Source organism: Telmatherina bonti (assembly GCF_933228915.1).
Source record: "Telmatherina bonti genome assembly, chromosome: 14".
Taxonomy (NCBI): domain Eukaryota; kingdom Metazoa; phylum Chordata; class Actinopteri; order Atheriniformes; family Telmatherinidae; genus Telmatherina; species Telmatherina bonti.
In genome coordinates this window covers 31,803,330-31,825,359 of record NC_136612.1, presented here as the reverse complement: position 1 = coordinate 31,825,359, position 22,030 = coordinate 31,803,330, and the positions used below count along the sequence as shown (strand labels likewise).

Below are 22,030 nucleotides of genomic sequence, written 5' to 3'. Positions count from 1 at the left end.
GGGGAACAGGACCCGGCAGGCCCGGACCAGCAAGGACCGGCCCCGCCGGGCACCGGCCACCCAGAGCGCGGAAGCAACCCCCCACCCCCGCAGGCAGAGGGCACAGCCCACGCTAACGGAGGGCCGGGATCTCCAGACCGCCATGAGCGGCAGGCAGGCCGCACTCCAGTGCACCAGCAGCGCTCCCCAAGCACCAAGACCTCCCTCATGTACACACACGTACCCACACACACACACACACACACACACACACACACACACACACACACACACACACTCACGCATCCACACTTCCTCCTTAAGCACACCCTATCCACCCATTCTCTTACACACGCTCAAACCCACACTCTCCTACCCCCGTGCCCCCACTCACATACTCCCCTATACACACATACACACCTCATAACACCCCCCCCCCATAAGCTCCCCCTATATACACCTCAACATGCACCCCCTTACTAAGACCCCATTCCCACACTCCCTTCTTTATACTCACACACCCCATTACACACACACATCCCTGCTCCCTCTATAATCACCCATTCTTCCATACACGCATACCCCACTCTAATCAAATCAAATTAAAATCAAACTTTATTTCTTGAGCACTTTTCATGCTTCAGGCAACACAAAGTGCTTTACAGGATAAAATGAAGTTATAAGGATTAAAACAAACAGTGGATAAAAAGGCATTTAAAAAGAAATAGACACAAGCTCTTTCCACACACTCACATACACACACAAGGACATAGAGCAAAGAACCCCCCCCACACCCACCCACATTCCCCGAAAAACATCATTCCCTGAATACTGTCTCTTTAACTGAATTCTGGTTAATAAAACAACTAAAAACATTCAGTAAGTGATAAAAATTCTGACTTGGTGCTGATTTGAGGAGACAATACCTCGGGATCCATCCACACCAGGAGCCAATCCCCCTGCCACAGCAACCGCACAACTCCCAGGCAGCAAAGGGGCCACCCCGCAGCCGTGAAGCTGCAGTGGTGGACCCCGCGCCACCCAAACAGCAGCGGTCATCATGACAACAGCCCCCAGACCAAACAGGCAGGGCCCCCAGCGTGCTGGATCCCCATAAGGAAAACACTGGAGTTAAAAAAAGAAGATGAATAACCTTAAGAAACAGTAAGAAGCAAGAGCAACAAAAACAGAAACTATACATATATACATAGAAGGACTTCACAATAACGTATTAAAAATAAGAAATCTAATAAAACAATTTAAAAATAAATAAATTAATAAATGAAGTAAATTAAGATAAGTAAATAAAGTAAAATAAAATTCAGTTAAATGCTAAGCTAAAAAGGTGTGTCTTGAGCCTCTTCTTAAAAACATCAACAGTCTCCGCGGCCCTGAGGCTCTCTGGCAGGCTGTTCCACAGTCGAGGACCATAACAATGGAAAGAGGTCTCACCGTATGTCTTAGTTCTGACTTTAGGAACCACTAAAAGGCCGATACCAGAGGACCTCAGGGTCAGCGAAGGCTCATAATTAAAAAGAAGGTCGGATAAATAAGAAGGCCCAAGACCATTAAGGCATTTATAAACAAGTAAAAGAATCTTAAAATCAATCCTGAAGCGCACAGGAAGCCAATGCAGTGATTTTAAAACTGGTGTAACTCTACACACACACACACACACACACACACACACACACACCTCCCTACACCCCTCTATCCACATTCACACTCCTCCTTGTATACCCACCCCATCACTCCCCCTACCACCAACATACCCCCTACATACATACCCCCACCCATCTGCATACACCCCCCCCCCTCCCACTATCCCAGCGGCCATCCACTTTCCTAAATTCTTTCACCCTGATTTCTCCCCTTACTCCCTCTACTCTAACATTCATTCACCACTTCATCCATTGGCTCATGCACGCCCTCATCTTTCCTTCCCAACGTGTCCCCTGTGAGATACCCCCCAGGGAGCAGGGGACAGGAAGGCCCCGAGTAGGGCCCCACAACTACCGCCCACCCTTGCCAATGTCCCCCCACCACCCCACACATGCAGCCGATCCAGCACCACCCAGGGCCAGCAGCAGTCCCTCCTCTGCCAGGCCAGCCCAGACCCAGGTCCCCTGAACAGCACCACTCCTCCGGCACAGCCCCAGAAATAGGGGCGTGGCAGGACCCCATCGACACCCCCTCCCTCCCAGCTTATGAATGATTGTGAAATGTGTGTTATTTGCAATTAAAATTGGGAAGAAGTAACCACATCGTGTTGGGAGCGGGACCACCAAAGCAGCCCCGCCCACCGCACACTGCAAGGCCCACCCCCCAAAATATGTCCATGTGTTGTCAGTGTGTGTTTTTTGTCTTATGTTGACTAAGTGTAATTAAAACTGGGAGGTGAACCAATGCTGGGTGCAGCGATCGAGACCACCTTGATGGCCTCTCTCACCATCCAGATCAACGTGTCCACCTCCCAACGCCCTGCCTGTATGTGGTGGAAGAAGGGAAGGAGGGGGGTCCGGGGATTTAGGTCCAGAGGGAAGCGCGCCTCCCTCAAGAAGATGAGTCACCTGCGGCACGAGGCACGTCCCCCATTCCCGGGACCCCGAAGGCCAGGACAGGCCAAGGGCAGCTGCCCCAACAACCAGGGCCCTCAGCAACACCAACAAAAGAGACGCCACCGGCCCCTGAAGTGGAGGGGGGGGGCAAGGAAGAGGGGCGGCAGAAGGAGAGACAGACCAAGGGCCCACCGCCCCCACACTCCCAGGAGATGCCCCCACCCAGAGACACGTTGCATTCCCTCCTCCTCTACACACCAGTACATACACACCCCCTCACCATCAGCCTGGTATACACACACACGTCTATACACATACACACCCATTTTAACAGATACAGGACCAAACATTTAGTCCACCCTCCAAGACCCTACATCCTACTCACCCCCCTGCCCACCACAAAACACCCCTTCCCGTTCTACCTACCCTCGAACAAACCACCACAACTCCCCAACTCTGTCACTTAAGTCCTACCCCCTTCCTAATCACAACCCTCCGACCCCCTGTACACCTACATATATATGCACCCTCACACTCCTCTATATACTCACCACTACCCCTATACACACACACACACACACACACACACACACACACACATCACCCCACTCTGCCCTACACACGGATCACTACCCCCCATACACATGCACCTCGACACTCCTCTATATACACACCCCTACCTCCCATGCATTTAACACCAGATTCCCCACACACACACACCCTCCCTTGATGCTACGTTCTAACGATAATGCTGCAAGCTCCCAATCAAACTTCTGCCATGTCAGAAATTTTCACGGCGCTCGTACAGTGTGAGTGGTGTTACGTCATGATTCTACGTTCGCACCTGCACAGAAGACACCGGTGGAGCTTTAAACAATTGCAGGCACCCCCAACTTCAGACGTGTGCGGTGGACACAGCTGCTAGAAGAGAGATTAGTAGAGCGATGGAGAAAACATGAGGTTTTCTTTTTTTTTTTTTTTTTTCATTTCAGTGCACAAGACAGCGCACACAACTGCAACAACTTGCTGCCCTCTTGCTATCTTGTTGTCAGGCACGCTGTGGTTGTCATAGGAACTAGGAACCTTTATTTTTCGTTGTTCACACTCGAGCACGTCGTGCCGTCACACACCGACTGACGCCGACAAGTGGTCGTGGTTGTCAATAATGGTGGCTGACAGCAGTCGTACAGTATGAGTAAAACATGTCGTAGGGTCAAATAGAGTACAAGTAACAAACATGGTCGTGCAGTGGGAGCATTTCTATCTATCTGTCTGTCTGTCTAAAATTTGATTATCTCGAGCAGTTCTTCCATGTTGATTTGTTTCCTTTTGTCTTACAGAAATATTTTCACACATGACCAACCAGACTGACAGTTTCTTTTTTGTCCTACAGACAGGAACTGAAGGAGACCTTGTACAGCTATGTCTCTGATACCTTCACAGACATAAACATCATCAGAGAATTCTGTAAAAACTATTCTGACTGGAAGGAAGGGAGGGAGACAGAGTTAGACAAAATCCGGGACATTAAAGACAAGGTCAACAAAATCAACCTGGAATTTAGCCATGTTAGGCAGTCAGAGAAAAAAGGTAGAGCCTTTCTACAGTTTATGAAGAGCAAGTTCACTCAAATGTCTGCAGACAGCAAGTATGCAGCGCTGGAGAAGGAACTGTGGAAAGTGTTGAATGAAACTCTGGAAGCTCTGAAGAAGCGTCAGATCTTCCTGGATGCTGTGGAGAAACTGGCTGTCACCTCACTGCATGTGTTCGCCAAGAACCAGGTGTTAAGTCTGCCTGAAGAGGTCGAACTCAGTCATGTTCGGGCTGTTATAAAAGCTGCACAACTAATCTGTCCTCTTCTCCTGGAGTTTAAAAGAGATGCAGAAGTTTTCTTCCTTCCCAAATTTCAGAATGTTGAGGTGTTGGTTTACCAGCTGGACAGATACATGCAGACCACCAAGACCATTTGTGAGGAGATGAAGAAAGGGTACATTTATATGTTGTGAGCAATATGGTTTTTTTTCTTTTTATGCACATTTTAAAAAAACCCTCAAAAAAGTGTATTTGCATTTTTCACAGCTGCATCATTGATTTTTGTCTGAACATAACTGAAGTTGACCTTGATGCGTCTTTCCGTTTACGTGAGATACAAAAGATGATTGACCATATGAATCACCTGAATAAAATCAAGTAAGTTTTTTTTATGTTTTTATGCCATGAATAGCAAATTGCAATTACAAATCTGGATTACTGTACTGTTGGTATGATTTGCTGTGTGCAACTCTAAATAGATTATCTAAGTTTTCAACTCAAAAATCCTGAAATAAAGCAAAATTAAAACGTCATGGTTTTAATTTGGTTGTTGGCAAGTGTTTTACTGAGCCATGTTCTTCAAGAGAAGTAACAATAAATAATGAAATTTGTTTCATGTTCCAACTTTCTGTCTTTACTTTGTTCAAATAACAGACACTTTTGTTAGTCTTTAGGTACTGCCAACCTTTAAATCCTTATTTGTAAATGCTTTATAAGGCATAGATAGTGCACACTTAAGATGAGCTCATACCATATACTTATGTAATAAGTGCTTCATAACTACATACAATAATGAAGTAGTACACTTCTTAACCATGTAAGTGTAAACATACTTAAAAAGTCATAACTGGTTAGTTAGTGATGCAATACTAAATTTTAAAATGCTGAATCCAAATTAAACAGCATAAAAAAAATCCTTAAACACATCGTAGATGAGCTTAATGATAGAGAACATTTAAAAAATGTGTTTATAAAGTAACTACTAATGAATATTAATGGCAGAAACTTGATTTATGAATGATGAATTTAGGATTTACAAACTCATAATGTGCTTATAGAGGCTTATAGATGATAATAAAACATCTACAACTGTTCTTATAAACTATATACTAATGAGTTTTGCTGTCAAAGATATGCCTTTTAAATCATAAATTCAGGATTTATCTATGCTTAATCAATACTTCGGTGTGTATGTCACAGGGTTCTTTCGATTCCAGCACATTTCTGTCATGATTTGGGTTGTTCGGTGCTTTGTTTTTGGGCTTCCTGTTTTATTTTGTAGTTTTTCCTGTTTAGTTCCTCGGTTCTTGTTTAGCTTCATTGATTTCAAGTTATTGAGTTCGCCTGGGTTCATTTAGTTCATTTGTTTCACCTGTGTCTCGTTTTGTTCTGTGTATTTATACTCCTCAGTTTTCATTCCTTGTTGCTGGATCATTGGTTGAAGTTAGTCCCTTGAGTGTCCTTTGTTGCGTGCCTTTGTTAAAATAAAGCCACTAGCATCTACATCCCTGTTCCCCTCATCTCTGCGTTTGGGTCCACATCTCCGCTGCCACCTTAACAGAATGATCCAGCCAAACGAGGACCCAGCGGAGATGATCACGCTGTTCGAATTTTTTCGAACAGCGTGCCTCGGGACCTACGAGCCTCTGGACCTGGACCCTTACCGGACCTCATCCAGGAGAAACAGGCGCAAATGGCATAAACGACTGGCTTGCCCGGTGGAGAGCCCGGGCCAGTCCCCTTTTCTGGGAACTAGGCTCGCGCTCCGCCCATCCGGACCACTACCACCGCCAGCGCCCAGGTCCACGTCTCCGGCGCTGCAGGCTCCCACGCCAGCGCCCAGGTCCACGTCTCCGGCGCTGCAGGCTCCCACGCCAGCGCCCAGAACCCGTCCGGCGCTGCAGGCTCCCACGCCAGCGAGAGCTCGTCCACATTCCTTGCTCCATGTTCCCGAGGGGGTCCCAGGACGGGACGCTCCTCCCTTGCTCCATGTTCCCGAGGGGGTCCCAGGACGGGACGCTCCTCCCTTGCTCCATGTTCCCGAGGGGGTCCCAGGACGGGACGCTCCTCCCTTGCTCCATGTTCCCGAGGGGGTCCCAGGACGGGACGCTCCTCCCTTGCTCCATGTTCCCGAGGGGGTCCCAGGACGGGACGCTCCTCCCTTGCTCCATGTTCCCGAGGGGGTCCCAGGACGGGACGCTCCTCCTCTGTCCCATGTTCCCGAGGGGGTCCCAGGACGGGACGCTCCTCCTCTGTCCCCAGTTCCCGAGGGGGTCCCAGGACGGGACGCTCCTCCTCTGTCCCCAGTTCCCGAGGGGGTCCCAGGACGGGACGCTCCTCCTCTGTCCCCAGTTCCCGAGGGGGTCCCAGGACGGGACGCTCCTCCCTTGCTCCATGTTCCCGAGGGGGTCCCAGGACGGGACGCTCCTCCTCTGTCCCATGTTCCCGAGGGGGTCCCAGGACGGGACGCTCCTCCTCTGTCCCCAGTTCCCGAGGGGGTCCCAGGACGGGACGCTCCTCCTCTGTCCCCAGTTCCCGAGGGGGTCCCAGGACGGGACGCTCCTCCTCTGTCCCCAGTTCCCGAGGGGGTCCCAGGACGGGACGCTCCTCCTCTGTCCCCAGTTCCCGAGGGGGTCCCAGGACGGGACGCTCCTCCTCTGTCCCCATGTTCCCGAGGGGGTCCCAGGACGGGACGCTCCTCCCTTGCTCCATGTTCCTGAGGGGGTCCCAGGACGGGACGCTCCTCCCTTGCTCCATGTTCCCGAGGGGGTCCCAGGACGGGACGCTCCTCCCTTGCTCCATGTTCCCGAGGGGGTCCCAGGACGGGACGCTCCTCCCTTGCTCCATGTTCCCGAGGGGGTCCCAGGACGGGACGCTCCTCCTCTGTCCCGAGTTCCCGAGGGGGTCCCAGGTTGGGATTCTCCCCCACCGGCCCCAGCGCCAGCCCCGGTGTCCGAGGAGGAGGTCGCTCCTTCTCCCCCGTCTCCAGTGTCCGGCGAGGAGGTCGCTCCTTCTCCCCCGTCTCCAGTGTCCGGCGAGGAGGTCGCTCCTTCTCCCCCGTCTCCAGTGTCCGGCGAGGAGGTCGCTCCTTCTCCCCCGTCTCCAGTGTTTTTTGTTTTTTTTTTTCCCTTGGTCCCTCCTCCGGGCCCCCTCCTCCCGCCCGTGTCTGGACTCTGATCTTTTTGGGCCGTCCGGTGGCCGGCCCTTGTGGGGGGGGTACTGTCATGATTTGGGTTGTTCGGTGCTTTATTTTTGGGCTTCCTGTTTTATTTTGTAGTTTTTCCTGTTTAGTTCCTCGGTTCTTGTTTAGCTTCATTGATTTCCCGTTATTGAGTTCACCTGGGTTCATTTAGTTAATTTGTTTCACCTGTGTCTCGTTTTGTTCTGTGTATTTATACCCCTCAGTTTTCATTCCTTGTTGCTGGATCATTGGTTGTAGTTAGTCCCTTGAGTGTCCTTTGTTGCGTGCCTTTGTTAAAATAAAGCCACTAGCATCTACATCCCTGTTCCCCTCATCTCTGCGTTTGGGTCCACATCTCCGCTGCCACCTTAACAATTTCTTACTGTTAAGGAATAAAATGTCAGAAGTCAGGGGGAAGCAAGTTCTCTTTTCCTAAAAGTTACTAAAAAAAAATAGACTCCATCAAAGCGGTCCTTTCAAAATTGTTCCACACAAAATTGAAGAAGTGGGGTCAGCCTTGGGTGCTTAAGCCTCTTATGGGCGGAATTTGCGACAGACAAGACGGGGGCATGTCACCCTCGAAGTGCCCCAGTATATAAAATGCCGCCTGCCTCTGTCTCAGCCCCGCAGTTGGTGTGGGAAAACACAGAAGAGGAAGGCTATGGGCACATTCACATCAGCCTTTTTGATTAGAAACCTAGTTCATTTGCTTAAAAAGTTTGCTTCATTTGGGGAATGTGAATGCACCAAACAAAATCAAAAAAGCAGACTTGGTCCACCTACAAACACTGGTCCCAGCCTGTTTGAAACGGACCTAACACAAGAATCAGACTACAAAAAGTCACTTCCTGGTTTTGGCGTAGCGTTGCATTTTGGGTAAACACATGGCGATGGCGTTAAGGGTTCTCTGCCTCATCAGTTGTACTGCGTCATACTGCGTCCATTGTTGTAGTGTATTTCTGCAGTATACTTGCATAAGACGAAATCAAAAACCCAAAACAGCCATAGTTTTGTCTCCATGTAAGTGGAGGAAACAGTTTTATTCTTCACGCAGGTCTTGTCCTCTCTTTTGCTTAATACTAGTGCAGCGCCACTGTTGGTAAGAATTGGGGATATATTAGTCTAATGGTTTGGCTCATTTGACCAAAGTGCATCGTGAACACAATCTCTGTGTGAATCCCTGATGTGAATGCACCCTAAGACATGCTTTACAGAGGAGAGCTAGCCCACCCACACACAACAGTTAGACATGTCAATGTTCCTTCACTTAGCTGTTGATTAGCATTACGCCATTTCCCTTGACCAGGCTGGCACGCTCTGGAGCCCTGCTCCGATCTGCCGCTGTGTCTGTGGTTGTCCTTCTCTGAGTTTCCTTCTGAGTGGTACCCAAGGTGATTGCGCTGCATTGCCAATGACATTCTCCATCTCAGTCCTTGTCTGTTTTTTCTCTCACTGGTGGTTGAACATACCTGCACCAAACCTGTTCCAATTTGACCAATGATCTCCCTGCCAATCTTGTGGCAGGGAGGGGAGATACCAGTTGTTGCCAGTTGCTGATTAGCACCTCGCTCCTAGATAAAACAACTAAAATCACAGCAAAAGATGCATGAAAAAATAACTTAATTAAAAACATTCATTCATTCATTATCCTAACTGCTTAGTCCAATGAAAGGTCGCGGGGAAGCTGGAGTCTATCCGAGCAGTCTTTGAGTGAAAGGCGAGGTTAATTAAAAATCATAAAACCAAAAAAAACCAGGGAGGAAGGCAAACTACTCAGTACACTATTATAAAGTGTTTCCGATAAAATGAATAAATCTCTTAACCATTTATTACCATGTAATATGTCAAAATTCTCAGAGGGTAATCTTCAGCTTTGTGGTGCCCATTAAGTGGCAGAAGACAAGTATCAAATTGTGTTCAACAGGTTTTTGAACAAAGCTGTTACCATAAAGTGATGCAAACTGTTTCATATACATCATGCTGGGCTCGTCTTCTGTTTTCATCAGGATGGATCCAAACGTCCGAATGGTGTTTTTGTTCAAGGAAAAATCATGCTGTGACTTCATTAAGGAGTTCACTGATCGGCAGCCCAGGATGTTGGACTTTCTCAAGAATCTAGAGGAGAACGCAGTTCAGCTGGACAGGATGAACAAAGGGGCAAAAATCTCCAGCGTGGCAGGCAGCTCAGTGGGGGCTGTGGGGGGTGCGCTCTCCATTGCTGGCTTGGCGTTAATTCCTGTCACAGCAGGCGTGTCTCTGGGTCTGACGATGGCTGGTGTGGGGCTGGGAATAACCAGCGGAGTCAACAGCATCGTCACCACCGCCACAGAGGTCGGAGTTAATCATAAATGTCAAAAGAAAGCAGGGGAAGTCTTCCAAAGCTTCATGGAAGATGTAGAGAGTGTCCAGAAATGTCTGGACGAGGTGGCACAGCAATCAGCTGCCAATCTGGAGCCAAGTAAGATAGAAGTGGCAGTGGGAGTTGGCAGAATTGCCTCTAAAGTTGGTGCTGTTGGAAAAGGTATTGATTCTTTGGTTGATGCTGCGTCTGCTGCAAAATCTTTAAAAAATAAAGCGATAATTGCAAGTGCAGGCAAAGTCGTGGTTCAAGAAGGCAAAGCATTACGTAACGTACCCAGGGTTGCCTCAGATATCCCAGATATTGGTCAGGCAGCAGCCAAAGGTCCTCTTGCTCTCACTAAAGGAGCCAGGGCTGGTTTCATCACTCTTAATGCGCTCTTCCTCGGTATGGACATCTTCTTTATTCGTAAAGAAAGCATCAGTCTGGCCAGAGGCAGTGAGACTAAAGTATCCAAGTTCATCAGAGCCAGAGCTGCACTTTGGAGCTCAGAGATGGATTCATGGGAGAAGATCTGCAACTCTTTGTCCCAAAGCATGCTGACCAAAGAGGAAAACTGGGAAATGCTGGAGAAACCGTTTTATCCAAAGAAAAGGATGACGATGTGGTGAGAAAGAAAGTGGGACCAAGTTGATCACATTTGTGTAATAATGGAAAGTAACTGCACTTTATTATGTGTGTCTATTATATGTTTGCTTTTTTTTTCTTCATGTTTTTTTGTTTTTTCATCATTTAATAGAAAATTTAGGACCAATCAAAGTAATCTGTTACCAGTAACTCATGTTACAACAATTCATTAATAAGATATTTTCTTTGTGTGTTTTAGCATATAAGCTGGTATGTGTTTGAAATATTTGTGTGTGTGTGTGTGTATATATATATATATATATATATATATATATATATATATATATATATATATATATATATATATATATATATATATATATATATATATATATGTAACAGAGTTAAAATGATTTAGGATAAAATCCTGCTAAATGGGGCAATGGCGCCACCTCTTGGTCTGTGGACGTGCCTGCGTTGCTGTTAAGTATGGCAAAGGATTGTGGGTAATCCTCACTGCAACGGAGGATTCACCACGAGGTAACAGCTATGTGGACAAACGTGTGAAATTATGTTTAAACACGGTAAAAGTAAAGTTGGTCTGGTTAGATTATTTACATGTTAGTAAACTTTGTAATATTTTTATAAGTTATTTTCTGTTTGATATGTTCTGTTACTGTTGTAGAACTGTGTAGCTTAGCCAGCTAACAGAAACATGTAACCATCTCTCTAGACAGAAACTACTGTGTCCACATTAGATGAAGATCATCACTGTTGCCTCTCATGTCCTCGCATGTCATAAATGCAGGTATGTTCTGAAATGCAGTATGTTGATGTGGTGGTCATTTTTGTTAAAATGTTGTACATATTTTAATAAATCTTAGTGTTCTCTCTAAAGGAAAAAAACTTAAAAGGTAACAGTCTATTTCAGACAAGGTTTTACATAAGTATTTTATATATTCAGCTCTTAACCCTGTGATTTAAGCTGAAAATTATATTTTTATTTTTGTTTATTTGTAATAGCTTAATTGTAATCCACTATACGATCACAACAAAATTTGACGTTTATCCAATTATTAAATATTGTAAAGGATTGTGGGTAATCCTCACTGCAACGGAGGATTCACCACGAGACAGAAACTACTGTGTCCACATTAGATGAAGATCATCACTGTTGCCTCTCATGTCCTCGCATGTCATAAATGCAGGTCCAGATGCTACCTACGTGCTGGAAATAAAGGACTGTTAATACCATCCAGAACAGCTTCGGGTGTTTGTCAGCGAGAGAAACACATCAACAGTTATATATATATATATATATATATATATATATATATATATATATATATATATATATATATATAGTCATGTTGTATTACCTCATCTAGACCAGACCTGGCAACAAAAAAAGAAAAACTGTTTCACATGACTGTACAGACATATCTGTGTTGTAGATGTAGAAATATGGGTATAATGTACATGATGATGTTTGTTTAAATGTTAATTATCCCTCCCAAGAATTGTTTAGAGGAGAACCGGTTTCGCATATAGAGTAAAGTCTCTTTCTTGGTCCCACCTTCTTTGCAAATATCAGTAAAACTACATTTATGCTTCAGAATTTTGAGTCTTTATCAAAGCATCTCATCATGTCATGATTTTCATAACAGATTCTTATTCTCCAGCACCAGATTAAATTTGATGACACAATTTCTTTCTTTCTTTTATTAGGATCCATGTTAGTGGCCAAAAAGCTCCTGCTATTCTGCCTGGCATCCAATGGTTCATACAATGAGAGCAATGAAAAATACAAAAAGAATAGTGATGTAAAGACGTCATTCTATAAATATCATGATTATTTGTGTTTTATTTATAGACAACATGCAAGCACACTATCAGTTTATAATGAAATGTATGACAACAATAATGACCATCATCTCTTTGATAAAACAGCAGTGTCTTAAAAATATTCTGGCGGCATGTTGTGGCATTAGCATCAGTACACTAACTTACAGGAATTGTGATATTTACAATAATATTATGGTAATAATAACAAAGGTAAAACAAATCCTTATTGAGCCATTAAACCAAGTTTCCATATGGACTGAGGAGTGTCTGAGGATTGCTTAGTGTTGTTGTTTGTACCAAATATAAGGACTACATACCAAGGTGTTAATACAGATTATTGAAAGCAAACGCAGACAGTGTTTATTTAGAGAAGAACATCACTACTAAATAACATTTTATGAAGTGTCGAACTTTCTAACTTGGTGTCAAACGCACCACGTGGTTCAGTTTACTTTCACTTCCTTTCTGTTCTTCGTGAAGCAGAAAACTGTTTTCAAGTAGACTTCAATCTGCAGATAATTTCAGCTATTTTCTTTATGTTTGTTCCGTTAGTCTGTCAGTGGGTCGTTTCCAGTAGAAAGCAGGGTAATAAACTCCGGACCAAAACGAGGACTTTGCTTTTGGGACGAACATCCACCGTGTTGCGTTTTTGTGTGAGCAGAACGAGAGCAGCAGCGTTTCCTGAGGGGGGACAGTTCTTCTGAAAACATCTGTTTTCTCCAGAATTACCAGCTGTTTTGTTTTCGTTCTTTCTTTCTTTATTTTCTTTTTAAATGTTATTTGTTCTAAAATATATATTTGACTCAGAGTCATGTATGGGCAAAGTCGGTCCCCAGGGCGGTGTTGTGGTGAAATGTGCCATCTTTACAATTTACAAGTTTATCTTTGCTGCTCCATCAGAACAGATTATTGTTCGCATTTTTGTATGTAATTCACAGTTTTGTGTTATCAAACACTGTTCATTATTTATTTATTTTAAATAAATAAATCCAGATGTTTGTGCGTTGCGTTGTGCGTGCGCTGTGTGAGGCAATTTCACTACATAAATGTCAATCAACATAAACTTTGTATAAAAAGTAAAGATATTTATTTTAATAATTATTCATTTAATCATAACATTTGGTGTTGTATCATAGCAAAGGTTGATTAGTCAGCTTTATAACAAGTGTAGCTTGTTAGGATTGGGCTTGTGTAGGAAGAACAGTACAGCTAAATGTAATTTCCAAACCTGTTCCCTTAGCTGCATGGATCAGGATGAGGACAGAGAGGAAGGAGTCCCTCCTTCTAAAGCCAGTCTGTGTGCAGAACACGAGGGCCAAAGCAAAGCTCAGAGGTGAGATGAAGATATTTTATTGTCTATAGTTCATTTTTATGTCAGAGTTTAGCACTCAACAAATGTGTTCACAGGAATCAACCTGGGACTGAATCCGAAACTGAACCTGAACCCGGACCTGGACCTGAATCCAGCTGTGTGTCCTTTAAGAGTGACAGATCAAAGAATTTTAGCATTAATTTCAAATTGGACCAACGTTCAGCAGCAAAGAGGTGAGATGTGTGTTAATGTGTGATCGAGTTTCTAAAATCACTGTTTTACCTCTTTTTTGACTCCTGAAGTTTCCATCCGAAGTGTGTTTTTATTTTTCTAAAGTGAGTGTTCCAAAAGGGAGATCTGTTGCTGTCACGGTCTGTAACCTGAAAATAATCATCAGGATTCTGTCTCAGTCGAAGAAACACAAGTCCATAAATCTCCTTCTGGACCAACTTCAGACTGGTTCTGAAGCCATTCAATGAGACAAAACAGTGTTTCCAATTTTCCATGTGTCATGTTGGACTCTGCTAAATACACTTGTTAGATCTTGTGTTGCAGAGGACATGATGATTTTCTTCTTTTTGAGTGTGATGCAGCTTGCACCATGAACATGAAACTTCAGATAGATTAGCGTCAGAGCTGCCAACCACTTCCTGTCCTCAGATTTAACTGAAGCATATTTTCAGCAGCAGGTTGGGCTGAATTTGAATCTCTTATCAGGCTGTAAGAACTTCAGAGTTTACCATCAAAATCCATCTGGTCTCTTTGACAACTACCCTGATAACATCTGTTTTGAGCTTCAGCAGAGTCTGTAATGATAACTAGACACTGGGCTTTCATAAAATATCTTCTTGTCTGTTAGGACTCATCAGAGACTAGAACCTGAACCAGATCCTGGACCAGAAACCTGCTGCGTGTCCTCGATGAGTGACCAATTCGATGAGTATTTCCTGGACTCTAAACGAAGGCGTGGACCAGATGGACAGTAAGTTGGTTTTGCCAGTATTGAACTATAAAGGTCAGAGCAGAACTCTTTCATGATCATGGATTTTACTGGCTGCATAATTACACAAGATACATGCATTAGCTGTTAAATACATGTGAATGTTCTGTGTCCCCAAATAATTCCAGGAGTATTAATTGTTCATCCCTAAACACAGTTAGATCACTCAAAATGAATTTGTCTTTTGTTGTGTTGAAAATTAGGCAGCAGAGTTTCAGATCTGCAAAGTTACATGTCATTGTTACATGTGACTGTGACCATAATGCTTTGGTTGTTCCTCCTCAGGGGAGAAGTCTTCCCATTTTCTCTCAGCTAATATTTTGTCCAGTTTTTGGTTTCTTACAACTGCTGATTCCACCTGCAGAGTGTTGGTGTCGCCACAAGGTGGAGCTCTAACATTGTTCCACAGCAGCTCAGATGTCTGAAAGGCTCAAACCCAAAACATGTTATGTTAGTCTAAATGCAACAAGTCAGGATCCATAAGAGACTCGTTTACCTAGACCTGGACCTGAGTCGAGCTGTGTTTAGAGTGACTGGTCAGTGTGTTTGTAAGAGTGATACGGCTGCATGGGAAAAACTTAAAACACAGCAACAGAAACATGGACAACACAAAGAAAAAAAAAACAGATATGACTTGTTATAACTTATAACATCATGTATAAATGAAGGTAGTTATGGGTGATTGAACCCACAAGACAACACAGTAACTGTAGCAGCAGATTAGTGAATAAAGGTAAAACATAATAAGAATGATTAGTGATCTGCGATGAGCGTGATCATGCGGAAGTAAGTGGGCCTGTGTAAAGATCAGAGGCAGACCATGGGGGTCCAAGACCTGGGAGACGAGTAGCTAACACAAATCATGAATCCCAGCCAACCCACCATTGGGACAAACATGAATCCACATAGAAGACGGCAGAGGAAGGAACCAGCCCGAGCACCTCACGGCCCCAGGGAGCCTGAGATAAACTCGAAATCTACTAAACATAGGTTTTAAGTACAGCAACAAACTGGAGGGACTTTCAAATTAAATAAACTGTAAATAAAACATAGGCTGTTTAGATATTCAAATTCAACACTTTTAAGTGAAAATTCATTTATTTAACTTTTTAAAAGAGTTGCAAGATATGACAGTTTTCTGCTTTTCTTTCTTGATGTTTGCTTTTCTTTGTGGTGCACCAACATTTGCTCACAGGAACATTGCTCACAATATGAAAAGAAAAAGACACAAATGCTCCCAAATTGTTTTACAGCTTTTACTTTTTTAAAATAAATTATTTATGCCCAAAACATTAATAGAAAGATTGAAATGCAATCAAAAATGCTGAGCATGTCCAAGAATGGCCCGGGGGTGAAAAATCACTCTTCTATACCTTGAAATTCTTACATTGTAGGCCAAAATAATGTAAAAAAGTAGCTTCAGAGTTTATCAGTTGCATCTCAAATAAACACATTCACACTGGAAGCTGCCCAGTTCAATCAGTCTGATTCAAACACATCCTGGCTGCGCTTGCTCTTTCGCACCTCATCAGGAAGTGAACGCTTTATGATGATGTTGATCAGAACTGCATGTAAGCTTCACCATGTGGATGAAATGTGAGCTAAATCATGATTCCTCCACAGAGTGGACCAGCATAGCACAGAAGTTCCCAGTGGTCAGTCTGCCCAGCAGCATCAAACACAAGTGGAATCCATATTTATGGTCTGTACATGTTCAACAGCTACTTTTTCATCTATGCTGTTCACAGTGGTCTCTGTGCTTTGTAAACCAGTAGATTGTCATAATGTCCAACATGGATCTGAAGCTTAATTCTATGATTTCAGTCTGGCCATGTCATTCTTCATTTTCCGTTGCAGCTGCTGGAGGAAAGAATTGTCACTTTTGTGAAAAATGAGCTAAAGAAGATCCAGAAGCTTCTGAGTCCACTTTATCCAGATTGCTCAGTGTTGGAGGATGAGGATGAAGAGCTGAGGAAAAGCAGAGAGGCATTAGTGAAGATCACAGTGGACTTCCTGAAGAGAATGAAGCAGGATGAGCTGGCTGAACGTCTGCAGAGCAGTAAGGATTTCTCTAAATATGGAACTTACAGGATAAATACATTTACTGATGTCTCAAGACAAGACAAAAACACATATTCACATACTTGTTATTGAGCAGTACAAAATATTTACTGTTATTTCTTCTTTTTATTTAGAACTTTTTTCTGTAGTCTGTGGATGTAAGCATAAATCTTCTCTAAAGAAGAAGTTCCAGTGTGTGTTTGAGGGGATTTCCAAAGCCGGAAACCCAACTCTTCTGAATGACATCTTCACAGAGCTCTACATCACTGAGGGAGGGACTGGAGGGGTCAACGAGGAACATGAGGTCAGACAGATTGAAATAGCTTACAGGAAGCCCGACAGAGCAGAAACAACAATCAGATATGAAGACATCTTTAAACTCCCACCTGGAAGAGATGAACCAATCAGAACAGTGATGACAAAGGGAGTGGCTGGAATTGGGAAAACTGTCTTAACACAGAAGTTCACTCTGGACTGGGCTGAAGACAAAGCCAACCAGGACATCCAGTTCACATTTCCACTGACTTTCAGAGAGCTGAATGTGCTGAAAGAGAAGAAGCTCAGCTTGGTGGAACTTGTTCATTACTTCTTTACTGAAACCAAAGAGGCAGGAATCTGCAGCTTTGAAGACTTTCAGGTCGTCTTCATCTTTGATGGTCTGGATGAGTGTCGACTTCCTCTGGACTTCCACAACAAAGACACTCTTACTGATGCTACAAAGTCCACCTCAGTGGATGTGCTGCTGACAAACCTCATCAGAGGGAACCTGCTTCCCTCTGCTCGCCTCTGGATAACCACACGACCTGCAGCAGCCAATCAGATTCCTCCTCACTGTGTTGACATGGTGACAGAGATCAGAGGGTTCACTGACCCACAGAAGGAAGGGTACTTTAGGAAGAGGTTCAGAGATAAAAAGAAAGCCAGCAAGATCATCTCCCACATCAAGACATCTCGAAGCCTCTACATCATGTGTCACATCCCAGTCTTCTGCTGGATCACTGCTACAGTTCTGGAGGATGAGCTGAAAAGCAGAGAGGGAGAAGAGCTGCCCAAGACCCTGACTGAGATGTTCATCCATTTCCTGTTGGTCCAGATCAAAGTGAAGAAGGACAAGTATGATGATGGAGCTGATACAGATCCACTCTGGAGTCCAGAAAGCAGGAAGATGATTGAGTCTCTGGCAAAACTGGCTTTTGATCAGCTGCAGAAAGGAAACCTGATCTTCTATGAAGAAGACCTGAAAGAGTGTGGCATCAATATTACAGAAGCCTCAGTGTACTCAGGAGTGTTTACACAGATCTTTAAAGAAGAGAAAGGACTGTACCAACAGGAAGAGAAGGTGTTCAGCTTCATCCATCTGAGTGTTCAGGAGTTTCTGGCTGCTCTTCATGTCCGTCTGACCTTCATCAACTCTGGAATTAATCTGATGGAAGAAGATGAAACTGAAGTAATCTCTCAAGCATGTGATCCACAGTATCTAGATCAGTGTGCTGTGTACAAGGCCTTACAGAGTCCAAATGGACACCTGGACTTGTTCCTCCGCTTCCTCCTGGGTCTTTCGCTGCAAACTAATCAAAGACTCCTACGAGGCCTGATGTCACATACAGGAATTAGCTCGGAGATCCATGAAGAAACAGTTCAGTACATCAAGAAGAAGATCAGTGAGAATGTGTCTGCAGAGAGAAACATCAATCTGTTCCACTGTCTGAATGAACTGAATGATCGTTCTCTAGTGGAGGAGATCCAACACTCCCTAAGATCAGGACGTCTCTCCACGGATAAGCTGTCTTCTGCTCAGTGGTCAGCTCTCATCTTCATCTTACTAACATCAGGTGAAGATCTGGATATATTTGACCTGCAGAAATACTCATCTTCAAAGGAGGCTCTTCTGAGGCTACTGCCAGTGGTCAAAGTCTCCAACAAAGCTCTGTAAGTAAATAAAGGGTGTTTATAAAGTCCATTTACAGTTTAACAAAAAGAGGAGCAGATATTTAAGACTTTTTTGGTCCCATTTTACACACCTTTAAATCTTTTTTCCTCTGATGTTTTGGTTGTTCACACCCCCTGTATCTAACACTGTCTCTGTCTCCATACATGCCATACTCAAACTGAGGGACATGATGGTGAACATCATACATAATTATTCCTGTAGTTTTGTTGACTGTGTATCCAGTTTTATTTCAACATGTCAACCACAGACCAAGACAGGACATGTGCATAAATTTATGGCATATATTAAAAAGGCATTATATGTGACAAATGATGGAACCTGTGGGGAAAAAAGGTTGCTGCCCTTCCAGGGTACGAAACACATGGGGGCTCGTCCAGGATTGTTTGTCCTTGGAGCTTTTGTCAACCATGGCGTAGACAGCTCTAGCTAGTACTGGTGAATCATCCATTTGAACATTTGATTTTGAAGCAGCCAAAGGAAAACTATGTTGGGCAGATCTCCAGTTTAGTCACTAGGCAACACTTGGGGAGAAAGGAGAGATTACACCATATTTCTGCATGTAAGAGACTTATATTACACATTGTGCAAAACTGAAGCTGTTTTTTCAAAGAGTCCCTGAAATACACCAGTAAAATGTAAATTAAAACTTTGATAACCACTGGGTACATGGAAGAAATTTGATTAATATGTCATAGGGCTGGGCGATATGACCTTTTAGTAATATCCCGATATTTTTATGGCATGTCACGTTATACGATATATATCTCGATATTTACCTCAGCCTTGAATGAATGCTTTGGTTCTTACAATCACATCAGTAAGATGATTTTGTGTCTCCATTAAAACATAATTGTTCATACTGCATTAAGATATGCTGATTTTAAACATTTATGCCAAAAGGATGAAATTGTAACGAAGCAAACTGATCAAAACTGTATTTTTTGAACAGTTAAAGCAGTGGCACAAACATGTAATTTTAAAACAAAATAAAATGACTTTGCATGATGTAATAAATGCAACGTATGAAAAAGGGGGCTCCAGGGGGTGAATTTTCAAATGATGAACTATTATAAGGCTTTGCTTTATGGATACGTTTTTGAGTTGTCTGTATTTTTTAGTTTAGCGTAGACATCAGTCTTATAATACAGGCAGAATGTCCTCGTATCGTCTCCAATAAACGGCTTCAGCCAGCTTTTAATTCAGGATTTGATTCCCACTCCTTTCTGTACTTTCTAGAGACATGACGAGCCAGATAAATATGCTTGTGTCACACACAGAGTGGATGAGGTGAGTAAGTGACAGAGGCTGTGAATGTAATCAGATAGAATGAATTATTTTTGCGTGACGTAAAAAACTTCGTAATTTATGTCTCACTCTGTAATCCAGAGCGGGATCAGTGGCGGATTTGGCTGTTTATTGTGACTGTAGGTGGAGTCGTGCAGGTGTCCTCTCTGCTCCTCTGCTGACTGCAGCTGCAGCCGGAGCCGGCTGAGTGCTTTAGGACGGGGAGAGACTCTCGTTCCTGACAATAACTTTACAATATGCACTTTCAAGTCAGTCGCCAAAACACCAGGAAAGTTTCTAATAACTCCAGTAAAAGTCGCTAGATTTGTCGCTTATTGTAAATAAAATGTATATGTATATAGTTAGGTATGTAGAAATCTAGTGCAGATCAGACCAGTAAAGGTTCTAAACTTCACTTCTTGGAAAGAAATAAGTTATCAAAGATGTGGCGTAATGGAAGGTGTGAAAAATAAATATCAATCTGCTATTTAACTTCAACTGAACTGTATTTCCATGAGTGATTTGTCATCAGAAGGAAATGTTTATGTCATCCAAAACCAACCAATTTAATTTGCATCACTTTGGGACCACTAAGGTGGTCATTATGTTTTTTATTTAGTTTGTCTGTCTGTCAGCAACATAATGTAAAAGTTATGGAAAGATTTTAATGAAATATTCAGGATATGTCAGAAATGGAATTTTGAACAAGTGGTTTCATTTTGAGATGATGTGCATCCCTTTCTAGATCCAGGATTTTTTAAAAGTATTCTTAACTACTGGGAGATAGGGATCATTTTGCTATTACAGCTTCTAACCGAAACTATGATGCACAGAATCAGTGGTAAAAAGAAGAAATGACATGATAGTAGATGTTAAATACACTAACTAGTAACCCAGAGAAAATGCAACTTTCTTTAAAGGGTTGGCTTGGGGTATGGGCCTCCCGTGATGCACATTTCAATATGCTAATATCGGAGAATTAGCTTCTACTTTTCTTTCTTAACATGCATCCCTGGCTTAGAGTTGTGCTGCTTGTTAATCCTTCTTTCCTGTCTTCTTCACCCCCCTACATTTTGTGAGGAAAAGGGCCCCTCCTGAGCCTGGCTCCTCTGGATGTTTTTCCTTCCTGTTAAAAGGAGGTTGTTTTTGTTTGCTTCTTGTTGATGTCTGCTGTGTATGCTAACAATGGGAGATTAAAATGAAAATGAAAAGAAAATTTAATCCCAAGATGTTATAATATGGACTAATGTAGTTATTTAATGGATTAAAATGGGGTTGCAATGGATTGGATTGAACAGGACTATATAAAGTACCTTGAGATCACTTTTTTGTGAATTGACGCTGCACAAATGAAGATGCCTTGAAATTAAACGTAATTACAGCCCACCATGTGTATATAATAAGATTATAAAACTGACTTGACATACAGGTGGTTTTTAAGTCTACGCACAAGGTCAGGACTGGTGAAGGTTTTATCACATATATTGTCTTTTTCTCTGTAATTTTTTCAGATTAAGTGTGTGTGGCCTCTCAGAGAAGAGCTGTGAAGCTCTGTCCTCAGTTCTCAGCTCTCCGTCCTCCAACCTGACAGAACTGGATCTGAGTAACAATGACCTGCGGGATTTAGGACTGAAGATGCTGTGTGATGGACTCCAGAGTCCAAACTGCAAACTGGAAAGTCTCAGGTCAGAATTAAAGTGCAAGAATACCCCCTGTATAATTAAGAAAAATGCAATATGATGCAGAAGTGGGGGGGTTAATGCGATGAATCACAGGAAAGCTTCAAATTAATTATAATTAATCACATTTCAAATATAAACACTGAGCTTGCAGTCTGACAGGAGGTAGGTGTTAAACCTGCTGCCCCAACAAATGCATGCTTGATTTCGAGATGGAGGTGCTTGGAAAAACTACAACTTCTTTCATCTCTGTCTGCAAATGGGAGCATTTTTATGAGATGTTCCTTCTTTGTATTTTATAAATTAAACTTCTGGTCTGAGGATAAATAGATGTTTCATATTTTTTTCATTCTGCTCGGTCACAATCAGCTGTTACGTAGATGCAGTGGCATCATCATCTTGTAGTTTTCTTTCTCAACATTTGGTGCATTACCAACAACTT

At 43.3% G+C, this 22,030-nt stretch overlaps 1 protein-coding gene across 1 annotated transcript in view; it reads left to right on the top strand.

Moving 5' to 3' along the window:
- Positions 1 to 11,297: 11,297 nt before the first annotated feature.
- Positions 11,298 to 22,030, top strand: part of LOC306765651 (uncharacterized protein) — a gene marked incomplete at its 3' end in the record, with an annotated part of 28,361 nt that continues 17,628 nt past the window's right edge. The window contains exons 1-8 of the mRNA XM_079253136.1: positions 11,298 to 11,664; positions 13,542 to 13,634; positions 13,709 to 13,846; positions 14,473 to 14,595; positions 16,237 to 16,315; positions 16,471 to 16,672; positions 16,809 to 18,603; positions 21,421 to 21,594. Of these exons, the coding sequence (XP_079109262.1) occupies positions 11,615 to 11,664; positions 13,542 to 13,634; positions 13,709 to 13,846; positions 14,473 to 14,595; positions 16,237 to 16,315; positions 16,471 to 16,672; positions 16,809 to 18,603; positions 21,421 to 21,594 (2,654 nt within the window). The 5' untranslated portion in view covers positions 11,298 to 11,614. The remainder of the gene's footprint in view (positions 11,665 to 13,541; positions 13,635 to 13,708; positions 13,847 to 14,472; positions 14,596 to 16,236; positions 16,316 to 16,470; positions 16,673 to 16,808; positions 18,604 to 21,420; positions 21,595 to 22,030) is intronic.